This window comes from Podarcis raffonei, chromosome 14 (genome assembly GCF_027172205.1).
Source record: "Podarcis raffonei isolate rPodRaf1 chromosome 14, rPodRaf1.pri, whole genome shotgun sequence".
In the NCBI taxonomy this organism is placed as follows: Eukaryota; Metazoa; Chordata; class Lepidosauria; order Squamata; family Lacertidae; genus Podarcis; species Podarcis raffonei.
The window spans coordinates 17,202,358-17,219,301 of NC_070615.1; the positions used below are offsets into that span (position 1 = coordinate 17,202,358).

The 16,944-nt window shown below is 45.0% G+C and overlaps 1 protein-coding gene across 1 annotated transcript in view; it reads right to left on the reverse strand.

Annotated features, from left to right (window-relative positions):
• Window positions 1–3,458: 3,458 nt before the first annotated feature.
• MINAR1 (membrane integral NOTCH2 associated receptor 1) overlaps window positions 3,459–16,944 on the reverse strand; it is a 29,339-nt gene continuing 15,853 nt past the window's right edge. Inside the window, exons 3-4 of the mRNA XM_053364027.1 lie at window positions 14,057–14,311; window positions 3,459–8,425 (exon numbers count right to left, since the gene is read on the reverse strand). Of these exons, the coding sequence (XP_053220002.1) occupies window positions 8,228–8,425; window positions 14,057–14,311 (453 nt within the window). The 3' untranslated portion in view covers window positions 3,459–8,227. The remainder of the gene's footprint in view (window positions 8,426–14,056; window positions 14,312–16,944) is intronic.

The following is a 16,944-nucleotide window of genomic DNA, read 5'->3' on the forward strand; positions in this document are numbered from 1 at the left end:
CAGGCTGTAGCTCAGTGGTGGAGCATCTGTTTTGCATGCAAGAGGTCCCAGGTTCAGTCCCCAGCATCTCCAGGAAGGGCTAGGCAAGACTCCCCATCTGAAACCCTAGAGAGCTGTTGCCAATCAGTGTAGACAACACTGAGCTAGGAGGACCAGTGGTCTGGCTTTGTATAAGGCACTCTGCTATACAGGTTGGTCAAAGATGTCCTCTGTTTGCATGGCCTCTTCTCCTGAGGATAGGGAATCAGAGCCCCGGCTCATCACTGACTTGGCATCACTCAAATTGCAAAACAACCTATAAAATAATCCGTTGAGAATTCAAGAGGTGATCCCTCCTGCAGACCTGCAAATCCCTTGGCAAGAACCTATAATTTTAAAAATCCATTTCCCCCATAAGCAACAGCAATCTCCTCATTTCCCTGATGCAGGTCCCATGAAAAACCCTGCCGATGCGAAACAGAACGTGTTGTTAAGCCAACCCTTCGCCAGTCAGGCTTACGGCATTGTCTTGGATGTCCCTGGGAAGAGGAAACATGACCGAGGGATGAATTAATATTTCTGTTTAATTAAGCGGACTTCGAAGGATGTGCACCATTTTTAAAAGTTTATTGGATGTCACATTTTAATGAACTGAAAGGCCACATTGTACAGTAACTTTGTAAAAGAAAGGCATCATTACATCTGACAGTTATCAAATGCCCCAATTAAATTAAAACAGATGTACCCTAAAAACCTGGGAAGGATGGAGACATCCTTCTTGCCTTACTCTTTTAAGTAAACTGGATGATTTCCATATGGTGGTCCTGACCCAGCAAGAATTTGGCGTGAACCATGTCTCATGGCAAGCCATGGGACCAAAGTTATTTACAATTCTAATTTCTTGAATTAGTTGCGATGGAACATTTATTGTGACCAGCTGAGTCAGGTGCAACCCTTAAAACACACTAAGAGAAGTAGGATCGGTTCTAAACAGTCTGTTGACTTTATTAATTTTCACAGTACCCTTTCGTTGTGTATATAACCATTTTATTTATAAGGCATAAATACAAAAAGAAATACGCTCATCATCATTATTTTAAGTAATACCATCTAGTACATTTTTTTTCTCAGTCACACTAAGGATTATAATGTACCTATAGCTGCATTATTATTAGTAGTAATAGTAGTAGTAGTATCTCCATATAAAAGTCTATAATGTAGAATACAGTATATAGCGTTTTTGTTAAAATAACTGTTACACAAGAGTGAACACAGTATAGTTTGCCAGCTACTGCTGCCAGATTATTTCTACTATACAAAAAATAATAAGGATCCACCTTCCCTGAATTTCAACGCTCGCAGTGAGCTTGAATCGCACTATAACTCTTTAAATATCACCACCCTGATCCAGCAAAGGAAATCTGCACAAGTGTGCAGATGCCTACATATTTAGTCAACATGAGTGCACCCCCTCCTCACCTGTATCATGATGTTCATATATTCCCTTCTGAAGTGATTGGAGGAATTTGAAAGGGGAGGGGTATCCCCATCTGGGGCCATAATTTGTTATGCTAATTGCCCACAGGTGTAGCTGGATCAGAAGCGGCAACCTTTTTTTTTTAGGGAATTGGGGAGGGGGAATCAAAATATTGCTTGATAGACCCAGAGAAATGCCCTTGAAGTCGATGCATATATGTCCTGGAAGCTTGTTAATAGGGCATAGAGACAAGATGGGAAGCTGGCCATTGATAGGACACTGACGGACATGGCTTCTACAATGGACTAGATGAAGCAGCTGGATGAGTGCCGCTGCAATATTCTGATATTTAAAACACCGTCCGTGCAACCCCTTTTGCCACAAGCCAACTGCAACGTGGGGCAAGAAAACCTGCCTGATCAACCCCTATGTTTGGGGCTGGGTCCAAGATGCGGTGCCCCGACATTCAAGGGGAGGCCTATGCCTTGTGCTACAGTGATTATGCACAATGACTGCAATTGTGGTTGCAGTCACTGGTCACTTCCAGACAATCTGTTGATTGAGCCTTCATCCCGATTTGTTTGCAGAACCTTAGCAGGGAGGTTATATGGGGGTGTTATAGGGTTGTTCTTGTTTTTTATTTCGATCATGTATTTTGTGGTTTTATATTGTGATTTTATCCCGTGAACCACCCTGAGACCTGCAGGTATAGGGTGGCGTACAAATTTTAATAATAATAATAATAATAATAATAATAATAATAATAATAATAATAATATGATGCCAGTGGCTTCTTCATCACTCTTTCCCATTTATTTGTGGAGAGGATAAGGCAAACAATAGTTACCCCACACTTCCGAACACATTTTGCCATCGTGGACCTTCCTGCAAAAAGTTGTGTGTGTGTGTGTGTGTGTGTGTTTTAAATGGAAATGGGTTTGTTGAGGAAGAGCGCCAAATTCACTTCAACCGCTGAACCTGAATTGGTCCGGAAGTGGCCAGTGTTTTTGGCAAAACTTCTTGCTGAGTCGGTTACAATGCTCTGGCACATACAACTTGCAAGGCCATCTCATGGAGGATGAGCTGTGCTACACTCCCTGCCCACAACCCATGTGTGAGCCAGGGGATCTATGACAGTGCCCCATTCCCCCGCCTCCTTTTTAGTGCGTGTATGTCAGAAATTGTGCAAGCAGCACCCTCCACAAAACCAGCGGTCCCCATGGAACACCCTGTTTATGTATCATCTGAGCAGCAGAGGGGATACAGGCAACAATCCACACCCACTATACAAAGGTCTGCAAATTTGCAGGATCCTGGCAGCATTTTCACTTAAATCACAGAATAACATCTTCTGAAGTATATATTGCATGAATATCAATGTTTCCCATTTGTGCTTAAGACCTGGGTCCTTAATATAAGCACCCAGCAGCTGACTATTTGGAGAACTAAAAAAATAAAATAAAAATACCTTGGCAGAATTTGCAGTTTTCGACTACTTAACGCTGGAATAAAGCAATTAATTTCAATGGGAGCAAACTTCCAGGGTGTCTCCAAGCCAATTGGCCTAGTCTTTGCTGGTGTCTTTTCATCTGTGGTAGCTATTGCCACGTAACATCTCTGGCCATGTATGAAATCCACAGGAAAGTAAGTGGCCAGAATTTGTATACCAGTGATCAGGTCAGGAGGCTGTCTGTTCCACTGGCAATTGACCCTATTCAAGGCCACTGTTTGCCTCTGTTCTGTGCCATTCTGGCAAGGGCCAATTTAAATGGCACAGCCACTCTGTGGGTCTTGCTGGAAATGTGCCATGCAGCATGTTACATTACAAACCTAAATACACCAACAGCCACTAGGGAGGCACCGTCCTGGCATAGAGGTGTTGCACGAATCTGGGCCCAAGCATTTCAACACAGCAGGTGCCCAAGCATTTCAACATGGCAGGCGCCCTGGGCATCATGCCCAAAAGACTGTTATGCTGGGGAGGGTTTAAGGACCGCATCATGCCCATGAAGATGCACTTTTGAACAACCTCCACATGACACCCAGCTAACATTTACAATGAATTTTCCAAAAACAGCAAAATGCCAAAATGAAATAGAAATAGAACACGTGACATGAGATATCCTGGAATCAAGGACAACTCCCCCCGCCCAAAAAAGCATGCTTGAGACAACAACCTTCTACAGTGGGCATTGCACATAACTTATTGCAAAGTGAAGAATTCAGTTCACTTAAGAAGTGTTGCAAAGTGAGATGCTAAAAGAGGCAAATAAAAACAACGAAAACCTGATGGATTCTCAACACAGAGGGGGGGGGAGTCAGTTTGGCATTTTGTTGATCTGCTCTTTTTGTTCCTTATCCAGCAGGTCTTCTTCTGCATGCTGCCAGTTAAGAGAGAGGCGTCAGACCTTTCGGCAAGATGACGTACAAGCAGCAGAAGAGGCAGTGCATGAAGGATGGCCATGTGTCCCACTTTATAGAGGGCGATCCTCTAACTCAGGGATGTCCAACAGGTCGATCGCAATCTACTAGTAGATCCCCGGGAGGTTTTGGTAGATCGTGGTCGATTGCTGAGTCCCTTTCCGCCCCTGCCCTCTCGCCCTGCCCTCCATTGTTGCACGATCTGAAGAACGGAAGACGGAGTTTCCTCAATGAGATTGTTTGCTTCCCCAGCAATCTGTTGGTGAGTGGCTGTTCCTCTTTGTCACCCCCCCAAAGGGACCTTCCTCCAGTTCAACAACTTTAACCTGAACTCCTAAAAGGGGGGGCTTTTCTCCTCCCTAAAGAAAGCTCAACAACTTTGACCTGAATCCCCCCAAAACAGGGCTTTCCTTCCCCAGAAAGGTCAACAACTTTCACATGTATCCCCCACTGCCAGTTTTTAATTCTGTGAGTAGATCGCAGTCGCTTGGGAGTGGGCCACCCCTGCTCTCGCTGAAGGAGTCCTCTATACGAAAGGTTACCGGGGCAAGGTCTACATTTCAAGATGGAAGAACCATGAAAAAGGGAAAGAGGGTGCTTGAAGTTGCTCACCGAGAGTTAACATCTGGACAGCAGACTGAGCAAGCAGATGGGTCTCCTGATCACAGTCTCCCTCATTATGCTGAGATGCATGGTATTTCTACTTAAATTATAGCAATTCTCTCCAAACTGGCATCTCTGCGTATAAATTACCAGGTGAGGGTAATGCAGATCAGTGTCCTCTTTTGCGCTTCGTATGGCGATGCGTTCTCTATTTTATTTTTGGCAATGCGTAGGTGGCCTTTCTAAGCCATGTGCCAGAGCCAGGTCAGGACTGTGTGTGGCTGCACCCAGATTCAGTACCTTACACCTTTTGGTAAGGAAAGTGTGGAGTACTTGGCTCCTAGGACTTATCCCAGTTTCAGCCAATCCAGGGTTTCTTACTGCCTGCCAATTGCAGGAGCCTCTGCTGCACATTCCTATTCCCTCCTACACCTGAAGAAGCTTCGGAGGCCTAAGCACCTAAAGATGGGGGAGAAATCTGATTTGGCTTGCATTTGCAGGTGAATACACACAATCTGTGCTTACTGAAACTATATGCAAACCGAAAACACAACCATCCTTCAAAATTCCCACTCCTCTGAATTTTGCAGTGAAGTTCTCCTACCAAATGATGGAAGCCAAAATGCATCTACCAGGGGGAAGTGGGGGATCAATCTCAGTGAAAGTAATATGCACAAATGCATTGCGTTAGTGGGAACTGCTTGCAAAAAAGGAGGAAATGACGCACAATTGTATCAAAAATGTGTGCATTAAGGGGGGGGGACACTGAACTATTGATGAATTTTTGCAAATAAACAGATGCAGTAATGTGGGGAAGTGAATTTAAAGGTAAAGGGACCCCTGACCATTAGGTCCAGTCGTGACCAACTCTGGGGTTGCGGCACTCATCTCGCTTTATTGACCGAGGGAGCCGGCATTTTTCCGCAGACAGCTTCCGGGTCATGTGGCCAGCATGACTAAGCTGCTTCTGGCAAACCAGAGCAGCGCACGGAAACGCCGTTTACCTTCCCGCCGGAGCGGTACCTATTTATCTACTTGCACTTTGACGTGCTTTCAAACTGCTAGGTTGGCAGGAGCAGGGACCGAGCAACGGGAGCTCACCCCATTGCGGGGATTCGAACCGCCGACCTTCTGATCGGCAAGTCCTAGGCTCTGTGGTTTAACCCACAGCGCCACCCGCGTCCCTGAAGTGAATTTAGGATGGGGAAAATGAGAAAGCGAGAGAAATTGAAATTGACAGGATTTGCCCATCCCTACAAACACCATACCCTGATTCTGTGGTTTCCCCAATGCACAGCCTCTTGTCACAATGTCTGAAGCAACCTTTAGGTTTTACTCATTCCATATCCTGGAAAGGGAGACCACCTGAAGAAGTGCCTGAAAAGACACTGGCCGGCACCAAAACAAACAAGCAGAGCAAACGTCATACGCTGAAATTTGCACACTCGGATCCAGACACTGGTTGGTTCACAGTCGTCATAGAGGAGTCATCGCTTCAAAAGGAGACATTTTGTTTCCGGGCTGATCTGAGCACTGTCAAAACATTACAGCGCATGGGTGCATGATATGCAGCTGTAGTTGGGGCTAAATAGCACCCACTATTTCAAAATATGAGGAACACTTACCACAGGCAGCTGAAAGCAATATCCAACCCTAAAAACAATGGTCCCATCTGCACTGTTTACTGCACTGCACTTCAGTCATGGCTTCCCAACCCCAAAGAATCCTGGGAACTGTTGAGAGTAGTTAGGAGACCACTGTTCTTCCCCCAGATCTACAATTCCCAGAGTGGTTTAACAGCTCATGCTCTTTCCCAGGGAACTCTGGGAAACGTGGCTTTCTGAGAGGAATAGGGATCCACAGTAGAACCACAAAAACAATGAACCTAAGTTAGGCCACATTCACACCATACATTTGAAGTACTGTGATACCACTTTAAAACTGTCATGGTTCCTCCCAAAGAATTCTGGGAACTGTAGTTCATTAAGGATGCTGAGAGTTGTTAGGAGAACCCTGTTCTCCACAGGGTGGTTTAACAACCAATTCCTTTCCACAGAGAATTGTAGAGGCGAATGGGGATCCCATAAGACCTCTCAGCATCTTTCTACAATGCTTCTCCCAAAACACTTGGGAACTGTAGCCAGTGCTATTTCTACTCAAGAGTATATTCACCAAAGTTAATTAACATGACTAATGCAGGTCTATTAATTTCAGTGGGTCTACTCTGAGCAGGACCTAGTTGGAGACAACTCTTGGTTTGCACGCTTAAGCATGCACTGAAAATACTGTATTAGTTCTAGACCTGAAAAACATAATGCAGGATTTGCACTGCCGGCCCGATGCAGCGCTTTGTTATGAAATGAAAAGTATTAAAACGACAATGATGACCACAAAACACAAATGACCCATCCTGTTCGTTTACATTCTAAAAAGGCACAAAATATTTGTTGTGAAAGTAACAAACCTCCTCACAAGTTCAACAGAGAAGAGTGACAGGGGATCCAGCCAACAGCCAGCCTTCCACTGCCTATGCACCGAACCGGCTAGGTCCCACCACCCATACATACATTGGGCATATGTGCCACATCAATGCACATGCATAGAGATTTCCCACACAATGGAGGATCCTGATGGGTCCAAGACTAGCCCTCATGTGTCGGAGCTCCATGCGCAAACAGCTGACACATGCACATGGCCTCTCTCATGTGCACTGACTGCACAAGTGATAGGGCTGCACAGACAACATGCATGTCACCAGGAATGATGTTGCCTGTGCATGGATCCTTTCCTCTCCGCACCAAGAAACCAACAGCAACTGTGCAAACTTCTCTAAAGTTACAACCATTCTGGTTATAAGCATTCCAACCATCGCAGCAGAACAATGGACACCTCCTGAATTTGTTGGATTTCGCCATGACTGGAACGGAACAAAAGAGCAACATTTGTACGCCATTGGTGGAGGTAAAACAACAACAATGCAACCTTTTTTGGGCTGGAAGCACATGCCGGGTTTTTTTTTGGAAATGTGATTATTAATGCAAGCAATAAAAAACCCTTTTGGATCTTTTTGGTCTACAGCAGATGACGCTTCACCAACGTACTCAGTGATAACAAAGGAGGTTCTGAGGGGAAGACCTTGTTACGAAGAGCCCTTATCGATTCCAAATGTAGGAACACACCTGTCCCATGGCAACCAATCTGCTTTCAAAACTGGACAAACGAGGAATACGTAACAGAACCAGCACAAAAATACATTCAGGTTGTTCATACTTTGGAGTGCAGTATCACTGCTCTTATCTGTCTGACGAGATGCATATTTGTACAGGATGGTTAGCAGTCAATCTAGATAACTTTAGTATAACATCTCTCTCAGTATAGAGGAGTGAGAGGAACCTCTTTCTTCATCCACAGCCAGTCTTGCAAAATATTTTATCTTCTCTTCAAAGGGTGGGGAAAAAAAGAGAGGAAAAGAATTCCACTTGTAATAATGTGTAAAAATTTAAACCTAGTTAGCATTGTCTGCCAGGTGCTTTGTTATTTTAAAAAGACTCTCTTCTTTAAAAAACAAAAAACAGAAACAGAAACAAACAAACCCCAAATGTCTTTACATGCTCCCTCGCTGGGATTGCTCAGCGCATCCTTCCCAGTTCACGGTTACAATTTTTGCCATAAGGTGATTATTTAAAAGACTGAATGGAATATCTGGAGCAAATGTTACAGGATGGATTTATTCATCCATCGTCAAATTCACGATTTCATAGTACATATGGGAACGACAATGACAAGGATAACAGTACAGGCTGCGGCTGCAATCAGGGCAGCTATTTTGCAAACTTTTGCTCTTCTGAATTCAGCTTCTTTGCGCTTTAGTAACGAGTCATAGCCTGGGGTATAGATGTCCTCCATCCAGTACTCTAAATTGTTGGGGTTTAAAGATTCTTGAGTCTGGAAAGTAAAAAGAAAAATAAAGCCATTAAGATTCTCTTTCTCGGAATTCCAGCTCTAAAGAAAGATACGCACAACTTAGGCCACATCCGCACGATACATTCAAAGCACTGCTGTACCACTTGAACAGTCACGACTTCCCGCAAAGAATTCTGGGAAAACGTAGTTTGTTAAGGGTCCTGAGAGTTTGCTAGGAAACCGCCATTCTGCTCACAGAACCACAATTCCCAGAGTTCCCTGGAAGAAGGCTTGATTGCTAAACCACTCTGGGAATTGTAGTTCTGTGAGGAGACTCTTCCTGCTTGATTCCCAGTAAGCAGTATTCTGACAGTGGAGGCAAAACATAGACATCGTGGCTAGTGATAGCGAAGCGGACACAGGCAAGAAGCGATTCTTCTTTGAAGCCATCTACAGACAAATCTCGGTTGCCAAACTTAATCAGTTCTGGAAGCCCATTCGGCTTCCGAAATGTTCGACAACCGGAACACTTACTTCTGGGTTTTCGGCATTCGGGAGCCAAAAAGTACATAAAGAGAGGCATTCAGGAACTGAAGTATGACTGTACAGTCATACCTTGGATTACAAACGCTTCAGGTTGCATGTTTTCAGGTTGCGCACCGCGCCGAACCCGGAAGTACTGGAACAGGTTACTTCCGGGTTTCGGCAATCGCACATGCACAGAAGCACTAAATCACGCTTTTTGCATGCACAGAAGCGCCGAATCGCGACCCATACATGCGCAGACACGGCACTGTGGGTTGCGAACACTGCAGGTTGCGAACGTGCCTCCTGCACGGATCATGTTTGCAACCTGAGAATCCACTGAATATAAAAAGAGAGTGTATTGGATCTGCTGAAAAATTCAGGCTGACAGGCACCTTCCCAAAGATGGCTTCCTCTGTCGCCACGCTCTCAAATTTGCAACTAACAACGAAACAAAGCTTATTATAAAGTGGCTGCCTCACGCTCCCCTGTTGCAACGCTTCCTGCTCTCAATTCGGCAGCCTCTCTAAAAACAGAGTGCAAGATGTCCTTAAGTCAAGTCCTAGCAACACCTTGTGACTGAAATCTTCTAACCCCTCTAGTCTCTTGGGTCTCAGAACGGCTGATTTATTCCTGAATCTTGCCACCTGTGTGTGACAGAAACTGCGAAAAGCATCTGGTGGTGGTGGGGAAATTACTATTTAAAATACAACTCATGTGTAAAATTCTGAGGGAGGGCAGGCCTGCACAACAAGCGACCCACAGAACCGAAGGGAGCCTACCAGCCACGTAGGCCGACCAGACCTGACACCTGCATTCGTAATCCTCGGTCAGTTGCCAGGGACCAACCATAATATTATTTGCCAGCTCTGGGGCTCCTGGGCCAGGTGGTGTGGAACAGTCAATTTAGCTTCCCACACAACATCTCAGACAAGAGCTATTTCAACACCAGGCATCGTGGGAAATTAAAATGGCATCTGGTGCTGATTTGGAGTGTGACTACTGACCACCATATGCAAAGTCCATTTGGGTGCTTCTCAAAGCTAGAAGGGAGTATCTTATTAAAAACAATTAATATATTAATTGAAATCAGATTGGTAGTTGGGTTCCTACTGAGGGCATCCGGCGAGCCAAAATGACAGCGACGAGGGATTGAGGAATGCAGTGATCATTCTGTGATATTACGGCAGGGAACAAAGCTGAATTGTAACTTTTGAATAAATGAGTTTTAGCAAACAAAAACAAAACCATCAACATTTTTAAGCAGCAGCAGCAACCCTGCTAGCTGATTTGCACCTCTCCAGTTGGTCAGTTTCTAAAACAGATAATTGAACGCTACAACCCTAGTTATAATATGCATGATGTGCTCTGAGGATTTAGAGTAGGCAAAGTGAGAGATGGGGAACTTGTTGCACTGTGGTTTGCTGCTAGACTGCAAAATCCTATCTAGCAGGGACTTGTTCCATTGCTCTCCTGCTGCTGAGGCTCTCCTGATCTCTGTGGGCAGGTTGCTACATTTCCTTACTGCATGCTGAGAAAGGAAGCCTCCTCTATGCACTGTAGCATAGAAGCCAAGCAGCTGGTGTGAATGTGTTGAGAATGGGTTGTGAGTGAAAGTAGTGTGGGTGGATTTAGAGATCTAGTCAGCTGTGCGCCTTAGCGTGCAAATGGTCCAAAGTAGTACATACTAGCAGGATGTACATACTAGCAGTGGGCAGACCAAATAAATACCAAAACTAGAAGGGATCAACATCATCATCATCATCATCATCATCATCATCATCATCATCATTATTATTTATACCCCACCCATCTGGCTGTGTTTCCCCAGCTGCTCCGAGTGGCTTCCAGCACATATAAAACATTAAATAACTTTCCTATACAGGGCTGCCTTTAGATGTCTTCTGAAAGTTGTGTAGTTCTTTATCTCCTTGACATCTCATAGGGAGGGTGCCCCTACCAAGAAGGCCCTCTGCCTGGTTCCCTGTAACTTCACTTCCTGCAGTGATGGAACCACCAGGAGGCCCTCGGAGTTGGACCTCAGGGACCAGGCTGAATGATGGGACACCCTATCATTGCACATACCCAATTCACACACAAGGGACACAGGTGGTGCTGTGGGTTAAACCACAGAGCCTAGGACTTGCCGATCAGAAGGTTGGCAGTTCGAATCCCCACAACGGGGTGAGCTCCCGTTGCTCTGTTCCAGCTCCTGCCAACCTAGCAGTTCGAAAGCACATCAAAGTGCAAGTAGATAAATAGGTACCGCTCCGGCAAGAAGGTAAACGGCTTTTCCGTGCACTGCTCTGGTTCTCCAGAAGCGGCTTACTCATGCTGGCCACATGATCTGGAAGCTGTACGACGGCTCCCTTGGCCAGTAAAGCGAGATGAGCGCCACAATCCCAAAGTCTGTCACGACTGGACCTAATGGTCAGGGGTCCCTTTACCTTTATGGCATGTTCAGGTGCACACACAAGGCCCACCCCAATGTCCTTGTGTACATTTCTTCTCCCTGCTTGTCCCCTGATCTTGCCGGTGTTGTCCAAGGAACCTCTCTGTGTGGCTTCTTCTTGTGTTCCTTTGACTGCTAGTAGAACGCTCTGAATGATCAAGGACCTGGGCATGCGGAAGACTGTGGACTGAGTGGGGCAGGCAATGCACATAAGGACATTGGGCATGCAGCCAGGATGTCCCCCAATCCACACTTGAGATCATTCAGGTGTTCATGCGAATACCTGCACACACCTTATATGTGTGTGAATTTGTATGAACATGAGACGAACCTGCTGGATCAGGCCAATGACCCACCTAGTCCAGCATCCTGTTCTCACAGCCCCCCACCCAGATGCCTGCAGGAGGAAATCCTCAAGTAGGAGCCAAGCACAACAGCGCTCTCCCCTCCAGTGGCTTCCTGCAATTGATATCACTGCATTATTGCCTCCGCCCCTAGACACAGGGAATGTGATTTAAACGGCTCAGGACCAGAATGCCTCAAGGACCACCTCTTTCCATATGAACCTACCCGGACCCTGAGATCATCTTCTGAGGCCCTTCTTTGTGTTCCCCCTCTCGAGAGGTCAGGAGGGTGGCAACACGAAAACGGGGCCTTCTCTGCAGTGGCTCCCCATCTGTGGAATGTTCTCTCCAAGGAAGTTTGCCTGGCGCCTTCATTATACACCTTTAGGCACCAGGCAAAAACGTTCCTCTTTAGCCAGGCCTTTGACTGATCTGATTTACATCCTATACACTTTTTAAAACGCTGGCTCTTTTTAGGGCGGTTCCATTGGGTTGTCGTTTGTATTTGGATTATATGTATGTGATCCTTTATGTCAGGCTTCCTCAACCTCGGCCCTCCAGATATTTTTAGCCTACAACTCCCATGATCCCTAGCTAGCAGGACCAGTGGTCAGGGATGCTGGGAATTGTAGTCTCAAAACATCTGGAGGGCCGAGGTTGGGGATGCCTGCTTTATGTGAACCACCCTGAGACCTTCGGGTATAGGGAGGTATAGAAATTAAATAAACAAAGGAAAATGAAGGTACATTCTTTCACCTTTGGTGGACGTGTCCCAGGATTAAGGCGTTCTGGGAAATGATATATAATGAATTGAAAAAGGTATTTAAATATACCTTCTTGAAGAAACCAGAGGCCTTTCTCTTGGGCATGGTCGGCCAAGTGGTGCCAAAGAAGGACAGAACTTTTTTTATGTATGCTACAACAGCAGCAAGGATACTCATCGCAAAGTATTGGAAGACGCAAGATCTACCCACTCTGGAAGAATGGCAGATGAAATTGATCGACTGTATGGGACTGGCAGAATTGACGAGCAGAATCCGTGACCAGGGAGAAGAGTCGGCTGAAGAAGATTGGAAAAAATTTAAGGACTATTTACAGAAATATTGTAAAATTTAAGAAAGTTGGATGGTGTTGGATTGAAATTGAGAGGTTTCTAGCTGCAATGATATATAAGAAAATAGACGGGGGGGGGAAAGGGTTTGTAAAATAAGGTAATGTTACAAGCTGTAATGCTTGAAATGAAGGATTTGCTGAACAAATAATTTTAATTGGGATACAAGAAGGAGAAGTATGAGGAGGTCTGAGAAATTTGTTATTTAAAAGTATGGTTTATGAATCTAATGCTTTTGTTTAATGTTTCTGTTTGTTTTGTTTGTTTGTTTTGTCTAAAAATTGGAAAACTTAATAAATATTCTTTTTTAAAAAAAGAAAGAAATTAAATAAACAAACAAACAAATAAATAAATATGAGAGTGGGCCCCACCCACTCCTGGTATGTAGACCCTGACCACTTTCTCCCGAAGGAATGCAGTTCACAGGAAGAAGCTCCCGCATCTCTCATATACAGGGTTGCAATCCAAACCTACTACACCCTCCAACATTTCTCCGTTGAAAATAGGGACGTCCTATTTCATCATCATCATATTTATACCCCACCCATCTGACTGGGTGGCTTCCGATATATATGAAAAACATACCGTAGATTCCGGCATCTAAGACGACTTTTTAACCCCGGAAAAGAGGTTAAAATGTCAGGGGTCGTCTTATACGCCGGGTATGGGTGGCGTGGAGCGGAGCCCGCCCATTGCTGCTGCTGCGGCAGTTCTGAAGCAGCAGCAGCCAGCGGCGGGCTCCGCTCCGGGCGGCTTTCTCCTGGCGCGGAGCTGCCCAACGTATTAGGCGACTGGGCTTATAAGACGAACCCCCAAATTACAGCTGCCAATTTGGGGGATTGTCTAATACACCCAGTCGCCTAATACACCAGAATCTACGGTAGTAAAACATTAAACATTTTAAAACTTCCTTCTACGGGGCTGCCTTCAGATGTCTTCTAAAGGTTGTATAGTTACTTATCTCCTTGGTTCGGGGGGTCACATAACTCCACACCCTCCAACATTTCTCCGGTGAAAATAGGGACGTCTTAAGAAAAAGCGGGACATTCCGGGATCACATCAGAAACCAGGACGGCTTCTGTAAATCTGGGACTGTCCTTGGAAAACAGGGACACTTAGAGGGTCTGACATACTTACTGACAATATGAATCTCTATACCCTTCAACATTCAGGTTTCCCCTTCTTTTGGGTAGGTTCCACTTTGGCACAGGCCACCCACGGTGGAAACCAACGTGACTCACTTGTAGATCCAGAGCGGCCAACTTTCCTTTCTCGCCCGAGTTCCTCGTATATTCCTCAATGGTCCACGACGGCTGAGCCCGCTTCACTTCCGCCAGTTCCATCAGCCGCATGTCCGTGTAGAGGGGGTTGGTCTTCATGTGCGACTTGAGCGACGCCGGGTAAGGGTGGGGGCTGAAGACTTGCTCAATCAAGAAGCCATCTTTGGGTTGCTTGGAGTGCCTTGGGGCGTGTGGGGTTTCATATTGCCTATCTGCCTGCATTGAGTCACACAAGGAGTTCAGAGAAAGAAAGAAAGGAGTTTTACGCTCAACAGCTCAGTTGCCTTGGCTGCACCCACATGGCTGTTTATTCGATTCATTTTTAATTTCATTCAATGTGTTTCTATGCCGCTTTCCATTCAAACAAATCCGAAAGCAGCTTGCAAACAACAAATGGCAATTACATAACAGAACATCACAGGTACAGCGCAAGTCATATTATATATCATCCATAAAATTGTGATTATATGTATTACACCTAGGGCTGGGTGATATATGAATATATCATTCAAGACTGGTTTGAAGTCCATATTGTGATATTGGTTTCATAATCTTTTATTGTGAATCACAATGTGTGTGTGTTCTGTGCTGTGCAAAAATCACGATGCAGGAAAAACCATTCAGACATTCTGCTACATTACTATATCACTTTCTTTTTCCTTTCTCCTCCTGTGATGAGGCTGCATTTTAACATTTTTATATTTTACTGTTTCAATATTTTAATGTTGTATTTTAATCTTGTTTTTAAGTTGTATTCATTCAACTTGTTTTCATTACTGCTTGTTAGCCGCCCTGAGCCAGGCCTTGGCTGGGGAGAGCGGGGTATAAATCATAATAATTATCATCATCATCATCATCATCATCATGTTTAGCTGCTGTTGAAAACCAGATATCGCTCAGCCCTAAATACTACTACTAAAAAATAAGCTAAATACTACTATTTTCATACACACACACACACTTCCCCACCAATTCAGTTCATCAAAATATACATACACATCCATCACTCAGGACCTTGATCTAACAGAAGTACAACAAAGCTATACTTTAATTTATTGGTTTATTCCATTTCCCCAATGTTTCCCTTGCTGTTTATTTCTGCATTATACACAATGTAGAAGCCACTTATGGGAAAACTAATGGAATGCAGTACCTGTTTAGTGCTCATTTCTGTGTTATTTGATTGGGGGGGGGCGGGACCATTTGCAGCCCTTAACCTGGAAAAATTGTGGGAGTAAAGTGGCAAAATTTGGGGCAGTACACCAGCATATAGTTCTTTCCTGCCATTATCATGGAGGAACAGAAGCACACACGTAGCTTCTGCAGAAACGTTGTCCAATGATGTTGGTTGTGTCACACCATGCCTAGTGGTGTGAATGAAAGTCAATGCAACATGCTGGTTTATGGGTCAATAAGCTACAGTTCCATAACACAACAGGTACTGCAGTGTGAAAGGAACATTAGAGAACGGGTAAGTAGCACTACTGTTATAATCAGGAAAACTAATGCACTAAAGGTGAAAAGGCCAAGGACCCCTGGATGGTTAAGTCCAGTCAAAGACGACTATGGGGTTGCGGTGCTCATCTCACTTTTCAGGCTGAGGGAGCTGATGTTTGTCCACAGGCAGCTTTCTGGGTCATGTGGCCAGCATGACTAAACCACTTCTGGTGCAAAAGAACACTGTGACAGAAGCCAGAGTGCATGGAAACACTGTTTACCTTCCCGCCGCAGCGGTACCTATTTATCTACTTGCACTGGCATGCTTTTGAACTGCTAGGTTGGCAGGAGCTGCGACAGAGCAACAGGAGCTCACTCCGTCACACGGCGATTCAAACTGCCGACCTTCTGATCGGCAAGCCCAAGAGGCTCAGTGGTTTAGACCACAGCGCCACCCGTGTCCCATGCACTATTCCCCATTTCTGAATGCACCCCTAGTCAACCAGGAATTTCGTGCAGAAGAGCTCATGAAACTCCACACAGGTGAGTCAGTTGGCTGGCTAGGGAGGGTTGATTCCCTCCATCTCTTCCCTAAAACTCTGCCTCCTATGTGTGGAAGGAGGGAAGTGACTCTGAAAGTGACTAGGCACAGGGTAAGAAATTTGGCTCCGTTCACATTTTAATATGAATCTACCATTTTTGCGGGGACACAGGTGGCGCTGTGGGTTAAACCACAGAGCCTAGGGCTTGCCAATCGGAAGGTTGGCGGTTCAAATCCCCGTGATGGGGTGAGCTCCCGTTGCTCGGTCCCAGCTCCTGCCCACCTAGCAGTTTGAAAGCACGTCAAAGTGCAAGTAGATAAATAGATACCGCTCCGGCGGGAAGGTAAACGGCGTTTCCGTGCGCTGCTCTGGTTTGCCAGAAGCGGCTTAGTCATGCTGGCCACATGACCCAGAAGCTGTACGCCGGCTCCCTCAGCCAATGAAGCGAGATGAGCGCCGCAACCCCAGAGTCACGACTGGATCTAATGGTCAGGGGTCCCTTTACCTTACCAATTTTACACCTTCTGAAATAATATACAAATTGAAACATTCTTCTTTGGATTTCTCGAAATAAAATAAAAAGATTCTCAAGGCACCTGACATAACTAAGCAAACAAAACTTCTACAATTCAAAACAGGATAAATAACTAAAAGAAAACCCATAAGCATATTAGTATACACAGGAGCAAGCAAGGCTTTAATCATTCATAAAAGCCTTGTGAACGAGAAAGACTTTAAAGCCTGTTTAAAAACAAGAAGAAAGTTATTTGTATAAGTTATTTATATACGCATAAAGTTCTGTACCGCTCAACCAAGAAGAAAGATCTTCTTTAAAATGCCCACAAACTACAAACGTGTTACACAATGCGA